Below are 27,834 nucleotides of genomic sequence, written 5' to 3' on the forward strand. Positions count from 1 at the left end.
TGATCCAAAAACGTTAAATGAACTTTGGACACACAGACATCAAGAATCAGCCTGTGATTCTCAACAATGGTGACAATTATAAAGCATGTTGCAGTGCATTCTGGGTGCAACCAATCAAAACTCATCCATGGCTCCCATCATGCATTGCGGTATGAATAAATTATGATCTGAATTTTTTTTAGTAATTTCCTTTTCCTAATTGAATATTCTGTTTGTCACCATGGTTGAGACTCATACACTAAATATTGATCTATGTGTGTGCCTAAAATAAAGAGTTGCTTTTTTTATCAGAACAACTTAAAATAAATAATTTAGATTATACAGATAAACTTGGATTATTTTCTTTAGAAACTTTGTGATCCTGTAATGACCAACATGCTTTTAAGATAAGAGAAGGCTCTAAACAAGGTTATTATAGTTTTGCATTTTTCATTAGTTTTTATTTTTATTTCGTTTTGAATTTTTGTTTTCAAATTCAGTTTAGTTTTAATTAGTTTTTAAAGTGGGTTTGCTAGTTTAGTTTAGTTTTTATTTTTTGAAAATGCTTAGTTTTAGTTTAGTTTTTATTAGTTTTAATGTTAGTTTTAGTCTTTTTTTGGATTTTGGGTTATTTGTCAGGGGCAAGATTCAAAAAGGTCAGAAAAAGAATTGTGTAATAATAACTCAACGAAAACATCATACAATTTTAGAAATATCTATTCAACAATAAAACCAGTACATAAAATGTACATATGGGCACAAATATGTAAACAGTCTGCACAAAACTCCGCAGTAAAGTGCAAAATGTGTAAGTGACGTGTGCCAGGAAAAAAAACTAAATAGCAAATAGACTAAAGACGACATAAACTGCATTTCTAAATAAGTAAGAAATATTGTGTATTGCCTATCTTGCTAGGTAAGTCTTGCTAGTCTTTGTCCTATTTAAAGTAGGCTAATACTGAACGTGAAACAAAATCTGGAACAAAAAGTGGATTAACAGTTTTCTAGCAATATTAATTATTAAAATTAAGCACAAAAAAAGAGTTCATACCCAAACAGAGTATTGAAAACCTCCTTGCAAGGTAAGTATTGCTAGTCTTTGTCCGATTTAAAGTAATACTGAATATGAAAATAAAAATTAAAAAAATCTGGAACAAAAAAGTAGATTAAAAATGTATTAAAACAAAAATAATACTCAAGAGTATTAAAAAACTCAAAATACATGGAGAAAATCATTGAGCAAATACAGGCTATTTCTCATTAAAGAGCAGTGAATTCTTTTCTCTTTTTATTTTGTTGTTTGATTGATATTAAGTGCACAGACGGCATTAGGTTTATTACGCACTGTCACTTTAAGACCGAGTGCAGATCCAATTGCACTGATGCACATCCGATATTCTCACAACTGTATGTTCTGTAAAGACATAACTGACTGTGTTTGCATGAATACTCTCCAAAACGGACATTTATACATAATGCTGTGTATTTGTCCATTCAGACGCGAAAGAGAGCTCAATTCAGTCCTCGCGCGCTGTATAGCTGTCTATCATTTGTCATATAGTAATAACAACTTGTTTTTATTTTATTTTTTATAAGTTATGAGCTATAAATAATTAAAGTGTGATATTTAAATTACGCAATTGAAAGTGCGCAGCTCTGAATGCACGAGCTCTGCCTATAGCACACACAAACTTTACCGCTTGTTTCGCTATTTGTTGCGCTTATCAAGTTAATGGTTACATTTCGGAGATATCAAGTAGCTATATAAAGCTACATTAAACATTCCACACACATCGCAATGACGACGATAAATGTTATTTTTTATTAATTGACTACGGATTATCCAAAGCGTCCGACTCCGCGGTATTAAACATATAGGCTACATATAAGGCACACTGTCTAACATTCGCACAACCTTTGAACTAAAAATAAAATAAGTGCATTCATCTTTTGCATGACGCGGGCCATAAAATTAATGTCGGACCGGCTACTCATCTGTATTGAATAATGACATAACATTAATTAATATTTGAATCACAGCTTATATATTTGACATCGACAACCCAAGTGCATTTTACCTCAAATTTGCGACTAGTTAACTTTCTAAAGAAGGCGCAATCGCTTCTCGGGTCGACATTAACACACAGACAATAATGTATTCAGAATTAAAAATATTTTTGCACCACTTTTTAATGTGTGATTGTGTAAAGGTGTTCACGAGATACCAACCTTTCGCGAACTTGCTTTCAACGTCGAACCCTCGTTTTCATGGAAACGCGGTGTGCACGGAGGGGAGGGGCTGTGTGTGTGTGTGTGTGTGTGTGTGTGCGTGTGTGCGCGCGTGCATGTGACAGAGAGACGGAGGGAGAGCAGGGAAAGGAAATGCAGCTGAACGAATACACTGCGTGTTTTAAATAGCGTTAAAAATGAAAGACATTGACAAAGACGAAAACTAAGGACATTTACTCTATTATTTTATTTTATTTTAGTTAGTTTTGCCAAACACACATTACAGTTTTAGTTAGTTATCGTTTTTTTGTAATGCCTCGTTTTTATTTTTATTTTAGTTAACGACAATGTTTTTTCCCACCTAGTTTTCGTTTTTTCGTTCGTTTTCGTTAACGATTATAACCTTGGCTCTAAATGAGTTCAGTGACTGATCAAATGATGATTATGTGTAAACATAACATCATCTGATCACCTTTTCTCTTTGCTCATCTGGCTGTCATAACTCAATTACAACAGTCAAACAAAAGATTGATTAAATATTTAAAGGTCACCTGCCCAACTAAAACAAACACTGATCTCCCTAATGGTGACTAAAAATGGAGATTTTCTCCATCAGTGATTCTGCTTGTTATCATCAGGTGTCTTCAATAATGCTCAATCATCACTCAATTAATCATTTAATTAGCTCATTAACTTTAACACATTTGATTGTTAATTGCTGTGTGAGTTCATGGGTGGAATAAAAAAATGGCAGGAATTTTACTTTCTGACCCTGGATTTGACACCTCTGTTTATTTCATGACAATAGTTTCTGTTTTCACCTCATTTATTAAGCTGATGTCTTCAGATCTCCTGTAAATTGACGCTTAAAGCTCATTTCATTGGGGATTTGTCGGCTACTATGTACGTTTATTTCTGTCTTTATGCCTTTAACTGTTTTTCTTACCATTACATTTGGAAGAATTTAAATTATTCATAGTATTTTCTTTATTTCTAGATGCCTGTATTTTAATGAAGAAGCAGATTAATTTTAGTATTAGCATTAAAAATAATTCATGAATTGGCATCAGTTACTGTATGAGGAATAGATAGACAGACATAAATACTTAGAAGTGTATAAAAACAAACTCAGTAATTTATATATTTTTGATTTTGGGCGGATCAGCTCCTCCCACACTGCAAGCACATCATCAGTGAAGCTCCTCCCACTGCAAGCACATCGTCAGTGAAGCTCCTCCCACTGCAAGCACATCGTCAGTGAAGCTCCTCCCACTGCAATCACATCATCAGTGAAGCTCCTCCCACTGTAATTCTCCAATAAATGCTGTAAATTCCCATCAGCTACAAGTGAAGACGAGCATCAGAGCATCAGGAAGAGCTGAAATCTGCAAAGACTGAGTTTATTAAAGAGGACAGTGAGAACACGAGTGATCCAGAACCTGCAGAATGAAACACACTGAAGATCCTGAAGAACAAAGAGGTTAGTGTTTATTCTTCATTCATTCATGATGTAAGGACTGGGCGAGGGGTGAATCTGAATAACTAAATACATCCTAGCTAAAATCCCAAAGCCTTCAGGCCCAAAATGCCTGGATGTAAATTAACATACACACACACACACACACACACACACACACACACACACACACACACACACACACACACACACACACACACACACACACACACACACACACACACACACACACACACACACACACACACACACACACACACACACATCCCCCACAAGTGAAGCCCGCTCAGGACAGAGCGTGGTGTCCAGTTACGAGACATTTTTATGACTGACTAGAATGTCTCAAAGAAGGTGATTCTAAAGAGAAAGAAACTTCTCTTTTTAGACATTTAACCAGATATATTCGATGTGTTTTTATGTGTGTCCATTTGCCCATGTCACATTGGAATGACTATGATTTTATCGTAGCTTAAAGTGAATTATAAATACCTTCATTATGCATTTTAAATATAACTGTCTATTCCCATAACTTGTACACATAGTTCTGGGCACCTCTAGAATGCTTTCGGTGTGATCAATCAGAATACGTATAGTAATATCCAGTAAAATATAGTTTACTGTGTTTTCTATCTTTGGAGTGAAAAGAGACCAAAACTAACATCACTGGTGTTCTTAGATAACAGCGTTTACGACCCAAAGGAATGTTCACAGAACTGTGGCTCTCTCTGAATTCTAACCAAGGAGGAGAAATGAATCCTGTATTCATATATATATATATATATATGCTATTATATATCCACTTGAGAATTGTATGAACAATGTATCTAAGTTCCCTATTTCATGAGTTGCCTTTTTGTGGTTTGGTCTATGTTTCTCGACAACTCTAATGCGATAATGTTTTAAACTTTGCCAACTAGTGTTTAACCAAATTCATTTGTGGCAAGTTTGGTCTCAATAAACTCCAATCTTCATTCCCCATTTGTTAATTGACATTACATTTTGCTAAACTTTGTGACACATTAGTATTATAAGAATTGTGAAGATTCTTCTCTTAAACACCCAATGAAACTAGAGATTTAAATGCCTGGTTATAACACAAAGGGTCATAAAATCTCCCTCCAAAGGGACAGCTCTTGATTGGACCCTCTTCCAAAAGAAGGCGGAAACGTCAGGTATGGAGGACTGAATACCAGTTTATCCTCCTCTTACTTCTCTTGTCCTCGTGTCATAATGTAACGTCTCGCCTCCGGGCGAGCTCTTCGCCTCTCTTTTATTTGTTTCTAGTCTAGTTTGTGTTTTTCAGTCTTAGATAAGTCTCCGTGTTTAATTCCAATCGACGTGTGAAAAGAACACCGCGTGACATATCTCTTCAGCAAATCCATCTACAAGGGACCTTTAAACGAGCGCGCGCTCGCTTTGAAGGAGAAACACGCGCACGTGACCACGTGACGAGAGACGCACACACGCGTCTTCACCAGCCATGCGAAGATGTGACGTTAACTCCGCGTGATTTCCCCGTAGAGATCTTTATTTCTTTTCTTTGTTAGTCAAAGTTTTGTTTTCCGTAGTCGACTCTGTTCACTTCCACAAAGTGAAACGAACTTAGCCGAACTATTTTCCTTCGGTAATGTTACCCCAAAGACTTGAACCTCCGTTCAACACGCGCTTGGCGTGAACAGCACCCAGTGACGCTTCCTAAAGGACTCCGCTCACGCACGCGCAGGAATGCCGCGACACAGAGACACCCAGAAACTTAAGTATATCTCTTTATAGAGATTCTAAGAAGCATTAAGATGATGTTTTCGTGTTGTCACAGGCAGGGGACTGTCAGGGTGAATGTTGCCAATGCTCTCTCTCTCTCTCTCTCTCTCTCCCTTCCCCTCTCACACGTGTTTCCATTGTCCACACTCTATGCATTTCTCGTTCATCGATGCCTTATCATGTTTTGTTTGTTTATTATGTTTGTAAATACATATATCCCATGTAACCGTAGTAAATACATAAGTAGTTCTGCCGTATTAAATTCATTATATTCATGTTGATTGTTTACTGGCTCTTTGCTCATTTTCAAGTCCCTTAAGAGAAAGACCTTTAGCTACAAGCTTACAAATTAAAGATACTTTAAAGAGTATTTGTTTATAGGGCAGGAAACCCAATTCTTGTGGCCACAGAATTGCTTTTCCTGAAATCCTATAAAGTTGGATGATATTGTGGATCCCCACAAATATTATTCGGACAATTGAGCTAATTAATTTTGCCTGTTTCGCAGGACGTGGTCCGTGTAATTAATTACAATCAACTTGTGGTTAATTGCAAGGATACGCATGCATGCAGGTAAAATGACATATCATCCCTTAACAGGAGATGTATTAACATGTAAGACTGATCTAATCCAAACATGTATGAATAATTATTAATTACCAATTATTAATTATGATATGCAAATCCCCCACGGATTAGATCCACCCCTGAGTCTTTACATTGATGCTGGAGAACATTCATGTTAGAAACCTTCAAGCACTTCATCACAATTAGATAAACAGTTAAACTATGAAATGGTACAGAATGTTCTGGTGTTTTTCAACAAAATGGTCAGTAAAGGGAGATTTGAGACATTTTTATATTGATTGTCAACATCAGATCAAACTAAATACTAGTTTAACTGTTTTATTTTACATTTATTTTATATCTGGTTCCCAATTTGCAACAACGTTTCCAGAATTTGTCATTTTCAACATAGCTTACGAAATTATAAGTTCCCTTTCGTAGTCACTCCGAGTTACGTCGGATGACGACGAATGGGGGTTTCGCCTAGAAAGCCAATCATCTTCGTGTATTATAAAACGAGCCAATGGCGATGAAATGCCATGGGTCTGCGGAATTTGCATAGCGTAACTCCGCCCCACCTCGTGGGTAAAAAAGGAGGACGCTCGGCAACATGCAGATATGTTTTCGCTTCGGAGCCAAGAGCTTCTCGTTTCCTGTCTTCCTTTGATGGGCACAATCGCTGCTTTGCGTGTTTGGGCTTAGAACACGCTAAAGCAGCGCTTGTGGATGACTCATGTTCCTTCTGTTGGAACATGACCATCGCAACACTGAGGTCTAGACTCAATGATCTCATTCGAGAGAGAGTCCCCTCATCCACACCCCGATCTACATCCTCCACGAGAGGCTGTACTTCGGCTGGTGGACAGGGTGACTTGAGGGTGACGGTGTGGGACAATCCGACGATGCGTCCTCGGACCACGCCCCCCTCTACAGTGTTAAAACCCGCGAGTGCTGTGGTCATTCTACCAGGTTCATCCTTCGATGCCCCGCGTGTTTCATTCGGCGCTCCAGAGGAAGACTCGATGTCGATTCCGGCATCACAAGGCGGGCAAGAGTCATCGGGAAGTGACGATGCGGCTGCGTTGCCTCCTTCTGGAGCTCCAGCGTTGCCCGTATCAGATCCCGAGATGACGGCCATGCTCTCCCGGGCCGCCCGCGAGCATCGGGCTTGAGTGGAACCCTCCGCCCTACCCTGAGCGCTCGCGGTTGGATGATTGGTTTTTGGGTGCCCCAATGCCATTCTTCCCGGAGGTGCATGAGGAGTTGACGAAATCATGGAAGGCTCCCTTGACCTCCCGTGTACGTTCGTCAGCTTTCTCCGCCTTTCCTCCCCTCGATGGGGCGGCCGCCCATGGGTACACTGGGATTCCACCGGTTGAACGCTCTGTTGCCATGCAACTATGTCCTCAGAGTGCTTCATCTCGTGGTAATCCTAAGCACCCGTCCAAGGCATGTAGATTTTCGTCCACCCTAGTGGCGAGGTCTCACAGAGCTGCAGGACAGGCGGCTGCCGCTCTGCATGCGATGAGCACCTTGCAGGTCTACCAGGCCCAGCTGCTCAGAGATATGCACGAGGCGGGGACTGACCCAGGGCTCTTCAATGAGCTGCGTGCCGCCACTGACCTCGCTCTCCGAGCGACGAAAGTGGCCTCACGCTCCCTGGGTCAGGTGATGGCCACCTCTGTGGTCCAGGAGCGTCACCTGTGGCTGAACCTGGCTGATATGCGGGACGCCGAGCGAACCCATCTGCTCGACGCCCCCATATCCCAGGCCGGCCTCTTCGGCGGAGCGGTTGAGGACTTTGCCCAGCAGTTCTCAACCGCACAGAAGCAGTCTGAGGCGATTAAACATATTTTGCCCCGACGGCCTGCTGCTGCCTCCACCCAGCCGTCGGTACAGACACCTCAGACTGCTTGCCGCCGAGGGCGCCCTCCTGTGGCTCCCTCCCCTCCCGCACGGCCCCAGCAGCAGCCTTCACCCGGGCCGCGTCGTGGAGGAGGCCGCAGGAAGGCGCCACAGCCCTCTCCAGTCCCGCGCCCCGCTAAACGCCAGGCTAAGCGGCGCTCCTGAGACGGGCTGCTCAGTGATGGTGTCGGTTGCAGGCCCCCTCCTTCCCCCGGCGGAGGGCCGGGGGAGAATCTTTTGTTCTCCCGCTGCCCACCCACGGGTGGGCAGTACCCTATTATGGTCAAAGAAAGAACCAATACACCCATCACTGAGCACACAGAGCCGGTTGACAGTGCGCGACGCCCCCGGGCCTCGCCGCTCTCATCCCCCTCTGTCACAGAGTTCTCGGACCGCAGTGTGTGCCGCCTCCGGGCCTCGCCACTCCCGTCCCCCTCTGTCCTGGAGGGTGCGGACAACAGTGTGTGCCGTCTCCGGACCTCACCACTCTCATCCCCCTCTATCGCCAGACCCCTGGCAGAGCAGACCCCCGTGGAACGCTGGTCCTTCCCTGGTCTCCTCTGTCAGGACGCGGAGCATGACCACGCCCCCGCACCGGGCCGCTTTGCCACCCTCGCCTGGGCCGGTCACTCCGCTTCGCTGCCCCTCCGGGGGGACGCCTGTGGTTCGTATGACCCCGCTGGTTCAGTATCTGACAGCTTGGTTGGAGCTTGCCAGCCTTTCTCGCTGGGTCGCCCGAACTATCAGGCTCGGCTATGCGATTCAGTTCGCACAGTCTCCTCCCCGCTTCAGGGGAGTTCGCTTCACTATGGTCGGTGGCAATGCCCCTATCATGAGAGCGGAGGTTGCCACCCTGCTGGCGAAGGGTGCAATCGAGACTGTCCCTCCAGCCGAGATGAAGTCAGGGTTTTACAGCCCGTACTTCATTGTCCCCAAGAAGTCTGGTGGGTTACGGCCGATCCTGGATCTACGCGCCTTGAACCGCTCCCTTCACAGGCTGCCGTTCAAGATGCTCACGGCCAAACGCATCTTCGAATGTGTGCGGCCACGGGATTGGTTTGCAGCGATGGACCTGAAGGACGCCTACTTTCATGTCTCCATCTTACCTCGACACATACCGTTCCTATGGTTTGCTTTCGAGGGGCAGGCATACCAGTACGCGGTTCTCCCCTTCGGGTTAGCCCTGTCTCCTCGCGTCTTCACGAAGGTCGTCGAGGCTGCCCTTGTTCCCCTCCGGGAACACAGGGTTCGCATCCTGAACTATCTTGACGACTGGCTGATCCTAGCTCACTCTCGAGACCAGGTTTGCGAACACAGGGATCTTGTGCTCCGGCACCTAGCTCGTCTGGGCCTTCGGGTCAACTGGGAGAAGAGCAAACTCTGCCCCGTGCAGAGGATCTCTTTTCTCGGTATGGAGATCGACTCGGTCGCCATGTCCGCGCAGCTTACGAGCGAGCGCGCACACTCGCTGCTGACTTGTCTTCGACAGTTCGATGGCAAGAGTGCGGTCCCACTGAAATTGTTTCAGAGGCTCCTGGGGCATATGGCATCTACAGCCGCGGCAGCGCCGCTCGGATTGCTTCATATGAGACCGCTTCAGCTGTGGCTTCGCGATCGAGTCCCGAGGTGGGCATGGCATCATGGCACGTTTCCGAGTTCCAGTGACTCCGACCTGCCGTCAGTCCTTCACTCCGTGGAGGAACCTCAGCTTTCTACGGGCCATAGTTCCCCTAGAACGAGTTTCCAGGCATGTTGTTGTCTCCACGGATGCCTCTTCCACGGGTTGGGGCGCCATGTGCAACGGACATGCTGCCGCGGGCTCCTGGACAGGACCCCAGCGACTTTTGCATGTCAATTGCCTCGAGTTGCTGGCAGTACGCCTTGCCCTGCACCGTTTCCTCACGTTGCTCAGGGGTCAACACGTACTAGTCCGTTCAGACAATACCGCGACTGTAGCGTACATCAACTGTCAGGGTGGTCTACGCTCCCGCCGTATGTCGCAACTTGCACGCCACCTCCTCTTATGGAGTCAGAAGCACCTGAGATCCCTTCGTGCTATCTACATTCCGGGGGGTCGGAACTTTGCAGCCGACGAGCTGTCACGGTTTCGGCCCATCTCCGGCGAATGGCGACTCCATCCCCAGACGGTTCAGCTGATTTGGGACCAGTTCGGGGATGCACAGGTAGATCTGTTTGCCTCTCACGACTCGACCCATTGCGCCCTGTTCTATTCCCTGACCGAGGGCTCCCTCGGCACGGATGCACTGGCGCACAGCTGGCCGCGGGGCCTACGCAAATATGCGTTTCCCCCAGTGAGCCTTCTCGCACAGACCTTGTGCAAGATCAAGGAGGACGAGGAGCAACTCATTCTGGTTTCGCCGTATTGGCCCACCCGGACCTGGTTCTCCGAACTGGTACTCCTCGCGACAGCACCTCCTTGGCCAATTCCTCTGAGGAAGGATCTCCTTTCTCAGAGACGGGGCACCCTTTGGCACCCTCGACCCGATCTCTGGAGGCTCCACGTGTGGCTCCTGGACGGGACGAGGCAGGTTTGAGTACCCTGCCACCAGCGGTGGCGGCTACCATCACTTCTGCTAGAGCATCGTCCACGAGACATGTCTATGCGTTGAAGTGGAACCTCTTCGTCAACTGGTGCTCTTCTCGTCGAGAAGACCCCAGAAGATGCTCGATCTCTGTCGTGCTTTCCTTCCTGCAAGATGGGTTGGAGCGAAGGCTGTCTCCCTCCACCCTGAAGGTGTATGTGGCCGCTATCGCCGCATATCACGAAGCAGTTCAAGGTAAGTCTCTGGGGAAGCACGACTTGATCGTCAGGTTCCTGAGAGGAGCGAGGAGACTGAATCCTCCTCGCCCTCCTCTCGTTCCCTCTTGGGACCTCTCAGTGGTCTTAAATGCCCTGCAGAGGGCTCCCTTTGAGCCTCTGCATTCAGCTGAGCTTAAGTTCCTGTCTATGAAGACAGCGCTCCTGGTTGCTTTGGCCTCTATCAAGAGGGTAGGGGACCTGCACGCATTCTCCGTTGACGAAGCGTGCCTGGAATTCGGGCCCGGTCACTCTCACGTGATCCTGAGACCCCGGCCTGGATATGTGCCCAAGGTTCCCACCATTCCCTTCCGGGACCAGGTGGTGAACCTGCAAGCGCTGCCCCGGGAGGAGGCAGACCCAGCCTTGGCACTGCTCTGTCCAGTAAGCGCTCTCCGTGCTTACGTAGACAGAACGCAGTGTTTCAGGACCTCAGACCAACTCTTTGTCTGTTATGGTGGGAGACTGAAGGGAAAGGCTCTCTCAAAGCAGAGGTTGTCTCACTGGATAGTGGACGCCATTGCTTTGGCTAACCAACAGCAAGGCCGACAGTGCCCCCTTGGTGTGACAGCCCACTCCACCCGGAGTGTGGCTTCCTCTTGGGCTCTAGCGCATGGCGCCTCGCTGGCAGACATTTGTAGAGCTGCAGGCAGGGCGACACCCAACACATTCGCCAGATTCTATAATCTCCGAGTGGAGCCTGTGTCCTCTCGTGTACTCGCTTCAGTTAGCTAGTACTGGACCCGCTCAGGTGTCTTCGCTTGCTCGCCATTCCACTCCACGGACTGGATACGTGCGATTATTCCTCAGGTGAGCCTTCCTCTCTGAAGCCCTGAGTTCCTCCAGCACTGTTGACGCTGGCGCCAGTGTCTATTGCCTGGGCGTCGGCTAGGTGCCTCCGTGTGCATGGTTCCTCCCTGAGTAACCCCCACATGTGTATTTCCACTGTAAGCCTCCTTGAGCATGTCTCTTTCCCTTGGCAAGCCACCTTGCCCTCCTGGAGTTGAAAGTTGCCACCCCTCGGCCTGGTCACTCCAGTGTTCCTCCATATGTAGCCCTCCGGCCATATGTGTTTCTTAAGTCCTCCCTACGGGTAGGCATGCTGCGGCATATCTCCTCTGAGATATGCTTCCCAGTGTACCTTGGTATTCCTGTGTTGAGTAGGACTCCTTCGTCCGTGCCAGTATCACGACAGGGGGATCAGACTTTCGCAGGGCACTGGAAGACAGCTGTGAAGGTGGCATGATTTCACGGGGACACCCATTCGTCGTCATCCGACGTAACTCGGAGTGACTACGAAAGGGAACGTCTCGGTTACATATGTAACCCTCGTTCCCTGAGTAGGGAACTGAGACGTTACGTCTCCCTGCCACTTCCGCTGTACCGCTGGGTAGACGCCTGAGTTCAGTCTCGGCTCCTCAGCGAAGACATATCTGCATGTTGCCGAGCGTCCTCCTTTTATACCCACGAGGTGGGGCGGACTTACGCTATGCAAATTCCGCAGACCCATGGCATTTCATCACCATTGGCTCGTTTTATAATACACGAAGATGATTGGCTTTCTAGGCGAAACCCCCATTCGTCGTCATCCGACGTAACGTCTCCGTTCCCTACTCAGGGAACGAGGGTTACATATGTAACCAAGACGTTTTTAGGAATAATCAGTAAACACCAAGTTACTGATAAAGTTGTATTTGTTAAATATCATACAAGTTATTCACAGTTATAGATATTCGTATTACAGTAACTTTGGTAACAGGGTTGATGAATAAATGGATTAAAGGGGTGGTTTACTGCTTTTTTTCTTTGCATGATTGCGTTTATGGGGTGCAATATAACATGTCTTCATGGTTTTTTTTTTTAAAGCCTTATTTTTCATAAATTTCACCTTTGATGTAAGCCGCTTTCTCCTCTGTCATTTGAACGACCGGTTGACTTCCTGATTCTATGAAACCACTCCCTCTGAAACAGGCAATGGGTTCAGATTGGTTAGTTGGGCCGGTGTGTTGTAATTGGCTAAACTGCGTAGTGCACGTAGTCCGGAAACTTCACGCCCATTACCTTTACGGGCGAAAGCTGCATGTGCTCCAGTTTAATGTAAATAATGGTGTCAATACTGCGTATCAGCTTGAGCCAGAATCAGACCCAGGAAGCCGCAATGAAGAGAGTCAAGCAGAACCTTCACAAACAAGGCTCTTACAAAACGTTTCTGAATGTTACATTTTTTTATTATTATAATTCTATTCTATTCTTTTCTATTCTAGGCTACTATTATTATATAAGAATTTCGATACGGTGTTACTTGAAAATGCTACTGCTGCTTGTTAGCTTTTGAGTTACGGTTTTCTCTTTTTTTTACGGTTTTCAGTTATTTAATATAACTGAATAAATGACAGAGTAATACCGTTTTTTAAAGTTATTGTTTTATCGATATAATGAACAACCGTTTATCTATTCACAAAACTTAGTTTACTCAGTGTATCGTTTTCATTAGGTGTACACGTTTGTCTTGTACACACAAAATACCATCGAACTACCGTTAACTGGCTACTATAAACAAACAGCGTTGGCATTGGTTTACGTTGTTGATCAAATCGAAAAATTGTGTCATAAAGTATACATGGAAAATACATTTACAAAATTAGTACATAATTACAAATTCAGGTCCAAAATGTTTGTACGCGTTTGTCATAAACACACGAAATAGCATAACTAAGTGGCTACTAAAGCCAGCGCTGGCATTTGTTTATGTCCTTGATAAAACTAAAACATTACGTCTGAAATTATACATGCAAATACATTTAAAATGATTAAGTCTTACTTACAGGTTGTGGCCCAACAACTGCTGCCTCTGGTTTTAAAGTTGGAACTGCTTCATGCTTTAGTAACAGTTTCTTGTTGAATCCGGTATTGAATTCGTGGAGATTCTGGAAGCTGTCTTCCGTAAAATGCGCAGCACAGAGAGCTAAATTACGATTGTAATTTTCGGGAACATAATCAAGCATAAATTGTAGCCATTGTTGACGAACTACAGCGTCCGTAGGAAGCCCGAACACAGAAGACCTGACAGCTGGGTGAAAATAACACACTTTTGACGGCATGGCTCTCCACTATAACTCTTCCTCTTCCACAAAGACGCAGAAATATGGCCACGCCCCCTTTTTTGAATATTGCGGAGGGAGGGTTGATTATGGGTTAGTTACGTATAAAACCCGGGAGTATCTCGTTGTAGTCCCATTCGAGTCGTTTTTGTAGGCATTAAACTTCCTGATTTTTAAAAGACGATATCTCTGCTTACGTTGAACTTTCAGCGCAGCAACTTTGCAGATACTGTTCATACACCAACAGCAACATTACACACTATTTAAAATGAAAAAAGTGAAATCGCAATCAATCACCCCTTTAAGATTATTTTTTTGTCTTCCCATCATGTGGTAGAAAGAGCCCAGATGATGTCACTTCCTGGGTGTCACAGTTTTAAGAAATGCTCTGTTTTTAAAAGGGAGGAAAATCATTTCAGAAGTAACAGGGTTGAGTGAAACATATAGGACACAGATAATGCTGATAAAATGTGTCAATTTAACGCTAGTTAAAGCCGCTCTAGACATTGAACGTGAAATTTCTACAGACACTGCAACGGTCGTGAAATGACGTCACATTCTGCGGAAGCTTTTTTACAAACATAAATTCAACATATAACTAATAACTAAAAATAAACAATCCAGTCCACTAATAACTAAAAATAAACAATCCAGTCCACTTAAATGCCTAACGCTTGTGTTATTTCTCACAGGGTTATTCACTTGAGCTTGTGTTTCTGGTGTCTCACTTTCACATGCGCATGAATGGAAGTCAGTGCAAGGAAAAGTCTAGTGTGAACGGGCATTAATAATTAAAAGTTTTTAGTAAAAAAAATATCAATCTCAAAGTTGGTGTCAAAATATGTCAGTATTGTATATTTGAGTGTTAATGTCATGTTAGATAATTGTGTCATAGTTCTTGCTAAACATGGGATTCGTGCCTATAATATTTTAAAAATAATAATTGGAAATCTACATTTTCCTCATTCATGGAAATTTTAAAGAATTTATAAAAAGGAATCAAATTATCATAATATTTTATAGCTGTTTTATACTTTCTACTGTTACATCAGGGCTCACTTTCATGTCCTTTCACTTTATATTTCTCTTTTAATTATGTTGATGTACTGAAATATTCATTTAATAATTTTTTCTTCCGTGTCAGACCTGATGGAAGAGAGCGAGGAGAGAGAAGAACTGAGTGAAGTGGAGGAGGAACATCATGTCCAACCTGGAGAAAAACCTTTGAGTCGCTCAAAGACTAAACAGACATTTTTAAAGAAAAGAAGAGCCAAGAAATCTTTCACCTGCACTCAGTGTGGAAACAGTTTCACAAGCAAACAACGTCTTGAGATTCACATTAGGATCCACACCGGAGAGAAGCCGTTCTCATGTGATCAGTGTGGAAAGAGATTCTCAAGCAAAGGTAATCTTAATGTTCACATGATGATCCACACCGGAGTGAAGCCGTTCACATGTGATCAATGCGACAAAACTTTTTTTAGTGCATCAGCCCTGAAGAGACACCTGACAGTTCATACGAAGGAGAAACCATATTCATGTTCTGTGTGTGGAAAGAGTTTTTCACAGCGGCAACATTTACATACACATCAGAAAACTCACACTGGTGTAAAAGAGTACATGTGCTTTGAGTGTGAGAAGACTTTTGTTACAGGGAGGGATTTAAAACAGCACCAGAGAATTCACACTGGAGAAAAACCTTACAAGTGTTCACACTGTGACAAGAGATTCAGTCGATCATCATCTGTGAAAAGACATGAGAGGATCCACAGCAGAGAAAAAACACGTGTGATCAGTGCGGGAAGAGTTTCTCTTTTAAAACTCACCTGAAGCAACACATGAGGATCCACACAGTGGAGAAACCACTTAAACAGTAAGTTTATTTTATTTGCATGTGCTGAGCAACAAAGTCTCTTCTGTGTAAGTTAGACACACATCACTCTATAGCCAAATCTCCTAGATAAGTGATATAAACTGTACCCATAACCATAAAAGGAAGTATCATCAGGCCAGGTAAGTTGTAACCAGTAACGTTTACTCAATACTTTGCAAATAACAGATGAAACACAATTACATTACATGCATGAAAAATAAAAAATGGGCCCTTTAAAGTAAATTAGTCTTTGGTTTTTTCCTTTTTGTGGTCGTTAAAGTCTGTGTTTGTGATCACTTTCTGTATTAGTCAATCCACTTGTCAATAGTTCTCTGTTAAAGGGGAACTCGGCAACTCTAGCTATTTCTTCGCTGATTTTCACTTTTGTTGTCGCATGTTTTGTCAGCAAGCTCCCCTTACAGCTGTGAGGCGTATATTTCACAACAATGTCGTAAAAAAACGCACTTGCGGCCCCTCCTCCCCCTTTCTACCGCTGCTCATGTGCATTTGTTATTATCGGAGCCGGCCAACTTTATCGAGTGGAGTGTGTCTACCGAGGTGGGTAATACATCACACACACTGTAAAAAATTTAACGTAAAATCAACAGTAACTTACTGGCAACAAATATCCAGCAAGCTTCAGTATTTTATTCCACGGTAAAATTACTGTAAATCTGACTACAGGAGTTCACAGCATACTGTATAATAACTTACAGTATATTTATACTGTAAAATTAATTACAGTTCTTGTTTTTGCACTGTATTTTAAAATACTGTGAAGTTACTATGCAGTATAATTGATTACGGTAGTTTTTATATTCACATATATACCCAATATATCATAACTAACTACAATCTGTTACACGCTTAAAAACAGAATGAAATATAAAGGCTTTAATGCAAAAAACATTTCACACAGTTATATTACTGATTATTAGATGTCACATTAATTATGACAACACTCAGAAGTCAGTTTAAAAACTTTTATTAAAATTGAATTAATTAAACTGTAAAAACACTCCAGACTTGGAAGGGCCGATGCAGATCCCAGATTTTTGCTGCCTATAGAAAACAAAACACAAAAATTGAGTTGCACTACAGCTTGACAAACATCAATGTGATTAACAGGTTTCATTTAATTTACACAGAGCCGGTCCGAGCCTTTTGGGGGCCCTAAGCAGAATTTGATTTATTATTGATTTTAGCGCGGCTCTTCGTTACTGTGTTTACCCTGGTAAAAACGCGTGTGTGTTTAGTGTCGTGACTGAGTTTCGCTGGCTAAATAGTTGGGCGTGGCCAAAGCCAGTTAAAGTACTTATTCTAGGCATTTGCTAATAGTTGTTAGAAGAAGCATTAGAACAACAGGAGAGAACATCAGTCTGTGAGTGTTTACTTTCTCATTTGATTTTAGCGCGGCTCTTCGTTACTGTGTTTACCCTGGTAAAAACGCGTGTGTGTTTGTGTTTAGTGTCGTGACTGAGTTTCGCTGGCTTAATAGTTGGGCGTGGCCTGCTGTATTCATTAACGGGGTATTAGGCGTGTATATAACTGGTTAGTGCACCGCGACAGCGGTCGCGGCTGCCCTCGTGTGAAGCCCTCATCGTGTGAAGACCAATGAGTGTAAAGACCAGCGACTCTACCTGTGCACCTCCACCGAGCAAGGACAACGACAAGGCACTTGAGTATTAAATTCTTCTTGTTTATCTGCAGTTGTTTCCTTTCACTTCTACAACTTTTCGTTGGATCTTTCTGTTTGTGAGCTCCTTTACACTATGTGTTTTCAAATCCCTACTATTACTAACATACGTAAATCAAATGTCACACGTCGGAGGCGGTACAATCCTAACAATCTCCGTACCCTTCCGGTGTCTTCTAATACTTTATTCTCTTTTCCTATTGGTCTCTGGAACTGCCAGTCCGCTGTTAACAAAGCTGATTTCATTACATCTTTTTCAAGTCATTCAGGTCTCAGTCTATTGGCCCTGACTGAGACCTGGATCAGACCAGAGGACACTGTCACACCTGCTGCCCTCTCCACTAACTACACTTTCTCACACACCCCCCGTCTGACCGGAAGGGGTGGTGGTACTGGTCTGCTCATCTCAAATGACTGGAAACTTGATCCTTTACCACCTCTATTTGACAACAGCTCATTTGAATCACATTCAATTACCATCACTAGTCCTATTAAAATCCATTTTGTAGTTGTATATCGTCCCCCAGGTCAACTTGGCAGTTTCTTAGAGGAGCTTGATGTGCTACTCTCATCTTTCCCTGAAGATGGTACTCCTCTTGTAATTCTTGGAGATTTCAACATCCACCTAGAAAAACCTCAGGCTGCCGATTTCCACACCCTGCTTGCATCATTTGACCTCAAACGCGTATCTACTGTGGCTACTCACAAATCAGGTAACCAATTGGACCTTATCTGCACACGCTACTGCTCTACGGACAATACACTGGTCACTCCACTGCACACCTCAGATCACTTCCTCCTCACTCCCAACCTCAACCTGCCTCAGAACACAACACACACTCCTCCACAGGTCACCTTTCGGCAGAACCTACGCTCACTTTCACCCTCTCACCTATCCTCTTTGTTCTCATCCACACTTCCTCCACCTGATCAGCTCTCAACACTAGATACTAACAGTGCAACTGATACTCTTTTCTCCACTTTAACATCCTGCTTGGACAACTTCTGTCCCCTTTCCTCCAGGCCAGCCCGCGCCACACCCTCTGCCCCCTGGTTATCTGATATTCTCCGCGAACATCGTACTAAACTCAGGGGTGCAGAGAGAAAGTGGCGCAAATCGAAAGATCCAACAGACCTGGGTCTTTATCAGTCCCTCCTCTCTTCCTTCTCTGCTAATATCTCTACTGCTAAAATGGCTTACTATCAAAACAAAATTTTCAATTCTTCTGACTCTCGCATGCTTTTCAAAACCTTCTCCTCTCTTCTTAACCCTCCTCCTCCTCCTCCTTCATCAACCCTAACAGCTGACGATTTTGCCACATTCTTCATAGAAAAAACAACCACCATCAGCGGCCAATTTACCAATCCACAAACTGACACACACATTTTACCAACAAACGCACACATTCTACCCTCCTTCTCTCTACTTTCAGAGGCGGAAGTCTCTAAACTCCTCCTTTCCAATCGCCCTACTACCTGTCCGCTTGATCCAATCCCCACTAATCTACTTTAAGCCATTTCTTCCTCAGTTGTACCCACACTCACGCACATCATAAACACCTCTCTTCACACTGGTACTTTTCCCACAGCTTTTAAGCAGGCTCGAGTAACCCCACTGCTTAAGAAACCCAATCTAAATCCAGCATACCTAACAAGTTACAGACCGGTATCTCTTCTTCCATTTGTCGCGAAAACACTTGAACGAGTTGTTTTCAACCAGATCTCCTCCTTTCTTACACAGAAGAACCTCTTGGACAACAATCAGTCTGGTTTCAAGAGCGGACACTCAACTGAGACTGCCCTGCTCTCAGTAATTGAAGCCCTGAGACTGGCAAGAGCAGCTTCCAAATCCTCAGTCCTCATCCTGCTGCATCTGTCTGCTGCTTTTGACACAGTTAACCACCAGATCCTCCTGTCAATCCTAAAGATGAAGGGCATCTCGGGAACTGCACTCCAATGGTTCGAGTCTTACCTCTCAGGTAGGTCCTTTAGGGTGTCATGGAGAGGTGTGGCATCTAAGACCCAACATCTAGCTACTGGGGTACCTCAGGGCTCAGTGCTTGGACCACTCCTCTTCTCCATCTACATGACATCACTAGAATCTGTGATTCAGAAACATGGCTTTTCCTATCATTGCTATGCTGATGACACACAACTCTACCTCTCATTCCAGCCTGACGATCCAACGGTAGCTGCTCGTATCTCAGCCTGCCTAACAGACATTTCTGGCTGGATGAAGGACCACCACCTGCAACTAAACCTTCCGAAGACAGAGCTACTTGTGGTCCCGGCCAACCCAACACTTCATCACAACTTCTCCATTCAGCTAGGCTCGTCATCCATAACGCCATCAAGGTCAGCTAGGAACCTTGGGGTTGTAATTGATGATCAGTTGAAATTCACAGACCACATTGCTAGAACTGCCCGGTCCTGCAGATTTGCCTTGCACAACATTAGGAGGATCAGGCCCTTCCTTACAGAGCATGCTACACAACTCCTTGTCCAAGCACTTGTTTTATCCAGACTGGACTATTGTAATGCTCTCCTGGCTGGTCTTCCAGCTTGCTCTGTCAAACCTCTACAATTGATCCAGAATGCTGCAGCTAGAGTAGTCTTTAATGAGCCAAAGAGAGCACACGTCACTCCTCTCCTCACTAAATTGCACTGGTTGCCAGTTGGCGCTCGCATTAAATTCAAGGCACTGACGTTTGCCTACAGAACAACCACTGGCACTGCTCCCTCTTACCTAAACTCATTACTTCAGACTTACGTGCCATCCAGAAACTTGCGCTCTGCTAGCGAATGTCGTCTTGTGGTACCATCTCAAAGAGGCACAAAATCTCTTTCTCGGACCTTTACCATGACTGTTCCCTGTTGGTGGAATGATCTGCCTAACTCAACCAGAGCTTCTGAGTCAGTAGCCACTTTCAAGAAACTGCTGAAGACGTATCTTTTTCGGCAGCACTTGATTCAGTAGTACTAACATTTTCTCTTCACTTTCTCTTCTCTTCTATTCTATAAAAAAAAAATGCACTAAAGTTAAACTGAGAGGGGTTATAGCACTTGCGTATTGTTGTCCTACTGTTAGTTTAACTGCTTCTATTGTTCTCATTTGTAAGTCGCTTTGGATAAAAGCGTCTGCTAAATGAATAAATGTAAATGTTTTGAGAGTTTACTTATGTAATTGTTGCATTAGGCTATGAATTAATACATATCTATTGATAAGAACTATTTTATGTCTATTCATTTAAAGTAGCATGAACCACTTGAGTAACTCGAGTATTGTTTTGATAAGAAATCGACTAGCAGAAATCAGTAGTCGTGCAACCCCTAGTCTTTATGGACCTTGTTATGTGCACCGGTGCGCAGTCATGTTGGAACAGTAAGGGGCCATCCCCCAATAACCTGTTCCCACAAAGTTAAGAGCATGCAATTGTCCAAATTGTCTTGGTATGCTGAAACATTAAGAGTTCCTTTTACTGGAACTAAGGGGCCAAGCCCAACCCCTGAAAAACAACCCCTCAACATTATCCCCCCTCCACCAAACTTTACACTTGGCACAATGCAGTCAGACAGAGAAGCGTGATTCGTCACTCCAGAGAACGCATCTCCACTGCTTTTAGAGTCCAGTGGCGGCTGCTTCACTGCATCCTACGCTTTACATTGCACTTGGTGATGTAAGGCTTGGATGCAGCTTCTCGGCCATGGAAACCTATTCCATGAAGCTCTACATACTGTTCTTGAGCTAATCTGAAGGCCACACGAAGTTTGAAGGTCTGTAGATATTGACTGCAGAAAGTTGGCGACTTTTACGTACTGTGAGCCTCAGCATGCGCTGACCCGCTCTGTGAGTTTATGTGGCCTACCACTTCGTGGCTGAGTTGCTGTTGTTCCCAATTGCTTACACTTTGTTATAATATCACTAACAGTTAATCTTGGAATATTTATTTATATACTTATATATATACTTATTGCAAAGGTGGCTGGTGTGGTTACACGTGGTCTGCGGTTGTGAGGCCTGTTGGATGTACTGCCAATTTCTCTGAAACGCCTTTGGAGACGGCTTATGGTAGAGAAATGAACATTCAATTCACGGGCAGGTGGACATTCTTGCAGTCAGCATGCCAATCACACGCTCCCTCAAAACTTGCGACATCTGTCTCATTGTGCTGTGTGATAAAACTGCACATTTTACAGTGGCCTTTTATTTTGGCCTGTGCAATAATCATGCTGGCTAATCAGCATCTTGATATGCCACACCTGTGAGGTGGATGGATTATCTCGGCAAAGGAGAAGTGCTCACTAATACAGATGTAGACAGATTTGTGAAGAATATTTGAGAGAAATAGGCCTTTTGTGTACATACAAAAAGTCTTAGATCTTTGAGTTCAGCTCATGAAAAATGGCGACAAAAACAAAAGTGTTGGGTTTATAATTTGTTCAGTGTAGTTTTAGTTATTCATGTTGCTTTTGTGCAACATATGAATAACAATTTATTTGTTTTTAGATGTTTTATTTGAGATATTTCTATTTTGCGGTAGTCCCGCAATTCGCTTTATTCTTCTGCAACCCGCACCCACGTTACCTTACCGCCCGCGTCCGCACTCGGCCACCAAATCTGGTCTCGCGCTGCACTGTTGCGTTGAATCCTGCGGGAGTGCAGGTCTGTTTCTAGTTCCTTCTGTTTCTTTGGTCATTAATATGTATAGCGGAATGGTTGCCATGCAACAAAACAGATGCAGCAACACACTCAGTGGTGCAGCGATACTTGTGTAATAAAGGCAGCTGTACGTTTACGGGAATTTTACAACAACTTCGAACATGGCTCAACCAATCAGAATCAAGGACCAGAACAAACCGTTTTATAATAAAAGACAAAACTACAATTTTGATTTCATGGCAACTTAGCAGTATTTTTATCAGTTCTATACATCACGCCTCAATGTTTTTTTTTTTTATTTAAAAAGAAACAAATTTACAATTATTATATTATATTAATTATTAATTCATTTAATTAATATTGCTTTATATTCTGAAATGTCTTAATATCTATAGTAAAAGAAACAGCAATGTTTGAACAAAACAAATATAAAATTTCTATTTGTAAATACATAAGATAAGATACAATAAGAACAAAGTACAAACAAATGGTAAAAAAAAAATCAATACATATACAATAAAACAAGGATACAAATGAAAAACAGTTTAATTTCAGGAAGGTCTATTAACATTACTGTTCAGGTATTATGGCCTTCAAAAGATTAAAAAAACTATTAAAGTAATCAAATGTAAAATAACATTGCACGCTTTTCACTATGATAGATTACTGCTTAAAGGTGCAATGTGTAAAAAAATTGAGTATCTATTAACAGAAATGCAATATGACATCCATAACTATGTTTTCAGTGGTGTATAAAGAACTTACTTAATAAACCGTAATGTTTTTATTACCTTAGAATGAGACATTTATATCTACATAACCTTCTATGAAGGTCGACATATTGTGACATCATGTTTCTACCGTAGCCGAACGCGAACACACAGCGCTACAGAGCGCGTTTCGTCACTACCTTGAAAGAGAAGCCGCAGAAAGCTAGAAGCTAGCCATAAACACCGTGAGTAGTGACTTTTCCCTTGTCAGTGGTGTAAAATATGTAGTTGGATTGTTTCATGTAACTTAGTCCTTCTCCCTCGCTGTGTTATGGCTTTGCTATGTGGGGATAAATGTGCTGGTTACGTTCGTGAGACAGCTGATTAGTACTCTAGTCATTGACTGTAAAACAGTTACAGGAATCACCAACCCGTCGATCGCGGTCGACAAGTCGATCTTGGAAGCATTTTAAGTCGATCGCGAACAGTTTTCAAAATCAGAGAAAAAAAGCCTATTGTGTGTAGTAAATGGTGTCTAGGGGATGCGGAGGCGCGCACGCTGTTACAATCATGAAATTTTTGCCGCACGCACCTTTGGACTCATGCGGACGCGTCGAGTTTAAACAAGGCTTTATGCTTTAACCAGCTCAGCCACAGTAACAGCTCATATTAGCCAGCTAAACCTTTACTACCCTGTTAGAAAAAGTATGGGTTTGCTATGTGGGGGGAAATGTGCTGGTTACGTTCGTGAGACAATCAACTAATTACTATTTTTATATTATATATTAAGACCCTTGATCCTCACCTGACTATGTCTTTGTAAACTTTATCCATGGTGTGGTTTATAATGGACTGTGGTACAGAAACAGTGACAATGTTACACACTCTTGGCTTACTCTGGCTATTCTCTGCTGTCTCAGACGACGATATGTTTGTCCCATGTTAGACACCGTAGCTTCTTCGAAAGGGAGGGGTGAGCAGTGGGCTGAGCCCTTAGTGCAACTCGCAGCCGAACCGCTAGATGCCGCTAAAAATCACACACTGCACCTTTAATAAATCTAAAGTTATTCATTCAAGAGCTGTGAGTATTTTTCTCTTTGCCTTTAGTTGTTTGATTCACGTTAATGGCGCAATCGTCGTATTTTAACGATCTGAAACGCAAGTATCAAACCCGAAACGCAAGTAACTTTGTGGGCGGATCTCGCTGCTGCTATTATAACGGCGGGATAAATGACTCTTGCGCCTGACGCAAATCTAAAATGGGTTGGTCAGAAGTAGCTACATTACTCATAGGTGTGGTTTGGGCGTAACGTAGCGTTGCCACCCGTCCCGGTTTTCCAGGGATTGTTCTCTTTTTTGAGCGACAGTCCCGGAAAATGTATATTCTTTCCCGGGACACGAATTGTCCCGGGAAATGTTTTTTTGTTAAAATGTACTTCTAAAGTAGAATTTCCTGATTTCAAATTAAACCGTTTCCTTCTACTGTTACTGTGTTTTCTTTAGTGCTGAGCGGTTTGACCAAAAATGTATATCACGTTTTTTTTAAAAATTATGTCGATTTTCCGGTTTATGACGTTTTTTTTTTTCATGCATAATCAGGTGTTCGATTTGACTTAGGATGGTCTATTTTACTGTCATTAGTGAATATTGTAGAATAATTCCACACTAGTAATACAGGTTTGCATGGCCGTAGAAAACTATGCTGTTGTTTACAAATAAGAGGCAGTCATGATTCTAATGAAGTGAGGAATCAGAACGCAAAGACAATTGCAGTCAAAAAAATACAGAACTTTTACTGAAATTTCACAATTTTTTTTTTTATAAAAACCAATACAAAAAGTAGAAAAATCCTCCAAACAACAGACCCGGCTCCTCTTTTTGGCACAAGTTCTTCTATGTCACGTTCTAAACTTCGTAAAACTTCAAATAATAGCCGAGTCCCAAATAGACGCCTGTCTCTTTTACGCGCCTGGTGAGGCTGCGCAGGTTAGGGTAAATAAAGGCCGGGTCTGTTTTTTAGTGTCGGGTTGTATTTAATCTAATAAAACCCATCAAATCGTCCGCTTTTTGGCGACCGCCAAAGCAAATAGAACAGAAAGACTGCATAGAACATATAACAGTCGCTGCTTAGAAGTGCAACATTGTAAAGGGTCCGTCTGAAAAAGTGTCGCGCGGCGCAGCGTTCGTTCCGAATGTTGTGTAATTAAATACATCGGTATGGCGGTATATTAAAAAATAATAATATTATAACGAAAATATACACCGGTTTTCGGTATGAACCGGTATACCGCCCAGCACTAGTTTTCTTCATGGTTGTGTACATCCAATCCTGTGTCCGTAAACAGGTAAAAACGGGTAAAACAGTGGATTGTTCAATGCCAGGCGTTTACTTTTATTTGATTGGAAGCAGAAATACAAAGCTCAACTTATCGCCTATCGCCAACCGCCTGTGCTGTCGGTCGGTCGCACGCATCCAGGATGAAACAGCGTGAGTTCAGTTGCTAGCTAGCTTTTTTAAAACTTTCCTTTTACTCAGTTTTGTGAAATGGGGGGAGAGACGGACGAGGAGGATAACACAACAAAATTGGATGAGCCACCAGTGTCAAAGAAAAAATGACATACAACCTACAACTCAGACTGGGCGAAAAGAGAAAACTTTTCTGAATGGGTAAGGCCCACCCAAGTAGACCCGTTCTCCGCTACCTGTGTTTTGTGTTCTGCCAAAATTTCAGTTAAATATAAAGGAATAACAGCGCTGGAAAATCATGCAAAAACAAAGGTAGAGGTCGACCGATAGTGGATTTTACCGATACCGATATGTAGGTTTGACCGTACATGCCGATAACCGATATTTAACCGATATTTTTTTAAATGGATACTGGGATTAAAAACAAACATAACATTCCAAGAAAAACACTGAAATATGCTAAATGAAATAAATATATAAATATGAATATATTAATATGAGAAGTTGTACATTGACTTAATCTTCTTTGAATCTCTACATAGGTTATAGCCAAAAACAAACAAAAAAACACACACACACACACATTTGACCTGTAATATTTAAATGTTTAAATAATTTTCTTTAGAGTTTCTGCAATTCAGGGGTCTGACATTAGCTTTTGTCTTTATGCACTTCCTGGCCATTAAGCTCAAGATACAGCTGTGCCTTTGTCTCTATGATAATGTGAAGGCATGGGTGATACAATCAGGCTGATTGGATCACCATCTATACATGACACTGTTATGCTGATGAGATCAGGAAATCTCGGCAACGGAGCTGACTCATTTACACGCCCCCTTTATGTAAATCCCTCCCTCTTGGAATGTATATATAACTACACTGTATACTGTCTGAGACTAGACTAGATTGGAATGACTACAGCTCGTGTTCTCAATAAAGAAATCTGCGTGAAAGATATCCCTCGCTTCTGAGTTTCCTACACTTGAGAAGGAAAAGGTTTACAACACCTAGAAACATAACCTATGTAAATTTCACTTTGCAAGTCCCATTTGTTAACAAGGATGTGTTAGCTAGCTTTCATGAACTATATGCATTATGCAATATACGTTTTTACTGCATGTATGAATATTTGAGCAATACAATTGTACCTTGATCATTCTTGTTAGTTCATAGTACATTACGGTAATAACAGATACAATAAAAATTAAACTCAATTTAAAATGTATAAGTAAATGTTGAAATTAAAAAACTAACAATGAATCATACTTCTACAACATTTATTAACCATATTTAATGCTAAAATTGTAATCTTATTGTAAAGTGTTACCATTTCACATGATTCATGCTTAAAGAAGATGGCCATATTTAAATATCTGCAAAGGCCAGAGCAATACAATGACATAAATGTAGACCTATATTACATGTACAATGTCTCACTTTATTTGTTTAAATTTTAGAACACTTGATGATTATCTAATCGAAAAATAACAATATGTATTGTGATAAAAAAGAACTGAAATCTATTGCGTTTCTGATTTGTTTATGTTTCTGTCGGATGAACACGAACATATATCAATGTTGAGAAAGCAATCACGTCACTAGCTTTGAATATATAACTTCGCTGGCAAATGAATGCATAACAGTGACCAGCTGGATATAAACTAATGCAAATAGATGGTAACAATTGCGACATAAAACATTTGGGTCAGGTCTGCGTGTGTTTTTGTCACATAGTGCTTTAATCGCTTGAGGGAGCCGTTACTAATGTTATTCCTCTCAGACTTGACGGCAAACATACTTCTGTTCTTCCTCTGCTAATACAGCATCTAGTCAACAGATGATTTACTTTATAATGATATGGCAATATGCACTTTAGTGTTCTACCTAACTTAAATAACTAACTAACTAAATAAATAAATGTCTTAATCACTAATTCTCTCGCTCTATCACTCGTACAATACGTCAAGCGATTCGTTTGGGGGGAGGAGCAGTTTTAAGTGAGTACTGAAAATAACTAACTTTTTCATCTGATAGTCTGCCGTTAGGTATCGAAAAACATGCAAAACATTACATCAACTTGTCAAACGTGTATTTCCCCTAAATATTTTGTGTTAATCATAATTACAAATTTAACCTGACATACACACTTTAAGAGTCACATGAAAAGCCACACTGGAGAAAAACCACATGTTGTAGTTTCAGAAAAAAAATCAACTCTTAAGCATCACGAGAGTTCACACTGGAAAGAAGCGGCTCAGGCTTTCGCTCTGAGATCACATCTACTCTCATTCTGAAGAAAGACCATTATACTGTTTAACAGTTTCACCTTTGATATAGTATCATATATACATTTCAAAGAGTTTGTTCGAGTCAGTTTGTTTCATTCAGACCATGAGGCTTCATGAAGTCAGAACAATTACTAAGGGACTGTTGGTTTTTTATTTAAGGGGCCACCGGAGGAGTTTTGAGATCTGTAGTCAAAAAAGACTTGATCCTCCCTTCGCCAGTAATACATTTTTCTATGACCCTCCAAAATGATTGTGAAAGAAGGTATGACCCTCCCCTGGAAAAAGGCATGACATCTTTGCGCT

The 27,834-nt window shown here is 42.6% G+C and overlaps 2 protein-coding genes across 2 annotated transcripts in view; both read left to right on the top strand.

Annotated features, from left to right (window-relative positions):
- LOC143714435 (uncharacterized) overlaps positions 1–27,834 on the top strand; it is a 280,655-nt gene that overhangs the window by 239,592 nt on the left and 13,229 nt on the right. The gene's annotated exons all lie outside the window — the stretch shown is intronic.
- Positions 3,373–27,537, top strand: LOC143714361 (uncharacterized). Its single transcript, XM_077205478.1, has 4 exons — positions 3,373–3,688; positions 14,982–15,623; positions 17,934–18,256; positions 27,397–27,537. Exons 1-4 carry the CDS (start codon positions 3,655–3,657, stop codon positions 27,535–27,537), a joined length of 1,140 nt encoding a protein of 379 aa, XP_077061593.1. The 5' UTR covers positions 3,373–3,654.

The sequence above is a fragment of the Siphateles boraxobius genome, unplaced genomic scaffold (genome assembly GCF_051911475.1).
Source record: "Siphateles boraxobius isolate OS27281-9 unplaced genomic scaffold, OSU_SipBor_1 54, whole genome shotgun sequence".
Classification (NCBI taxonomy): Eukaryota; Metazoa; Chordata; class Actinopteri; order Cypriniformes; family Leuciscidae; genus Siphateles; species Siphateles boraxobius.

Excerpts from the sequence above, each read along its gene's own strand:
- LOC143714361 (XM_077205478.1), top strand. The coding sequence starts at position 3,655 with ATGAAACACACTGAAGATCCTGAAGAACAAAGAG. Across the intron at positions 3,689-14,981 it reads AGATCCTGAAGAACAAAGAG|ACCTGATGGAAGAGAGCGAG; the intron begins GTTAGTGTTTAT and ends CTTCCGTGTCAG. Across the intron at positions 18,257-27,396 it reads CAACACACACTCCTCCACAG|AGTCACATGAAAAGCCACAC; the intron begins GTCACCTTTCGG and ends ACACACTTTAAG.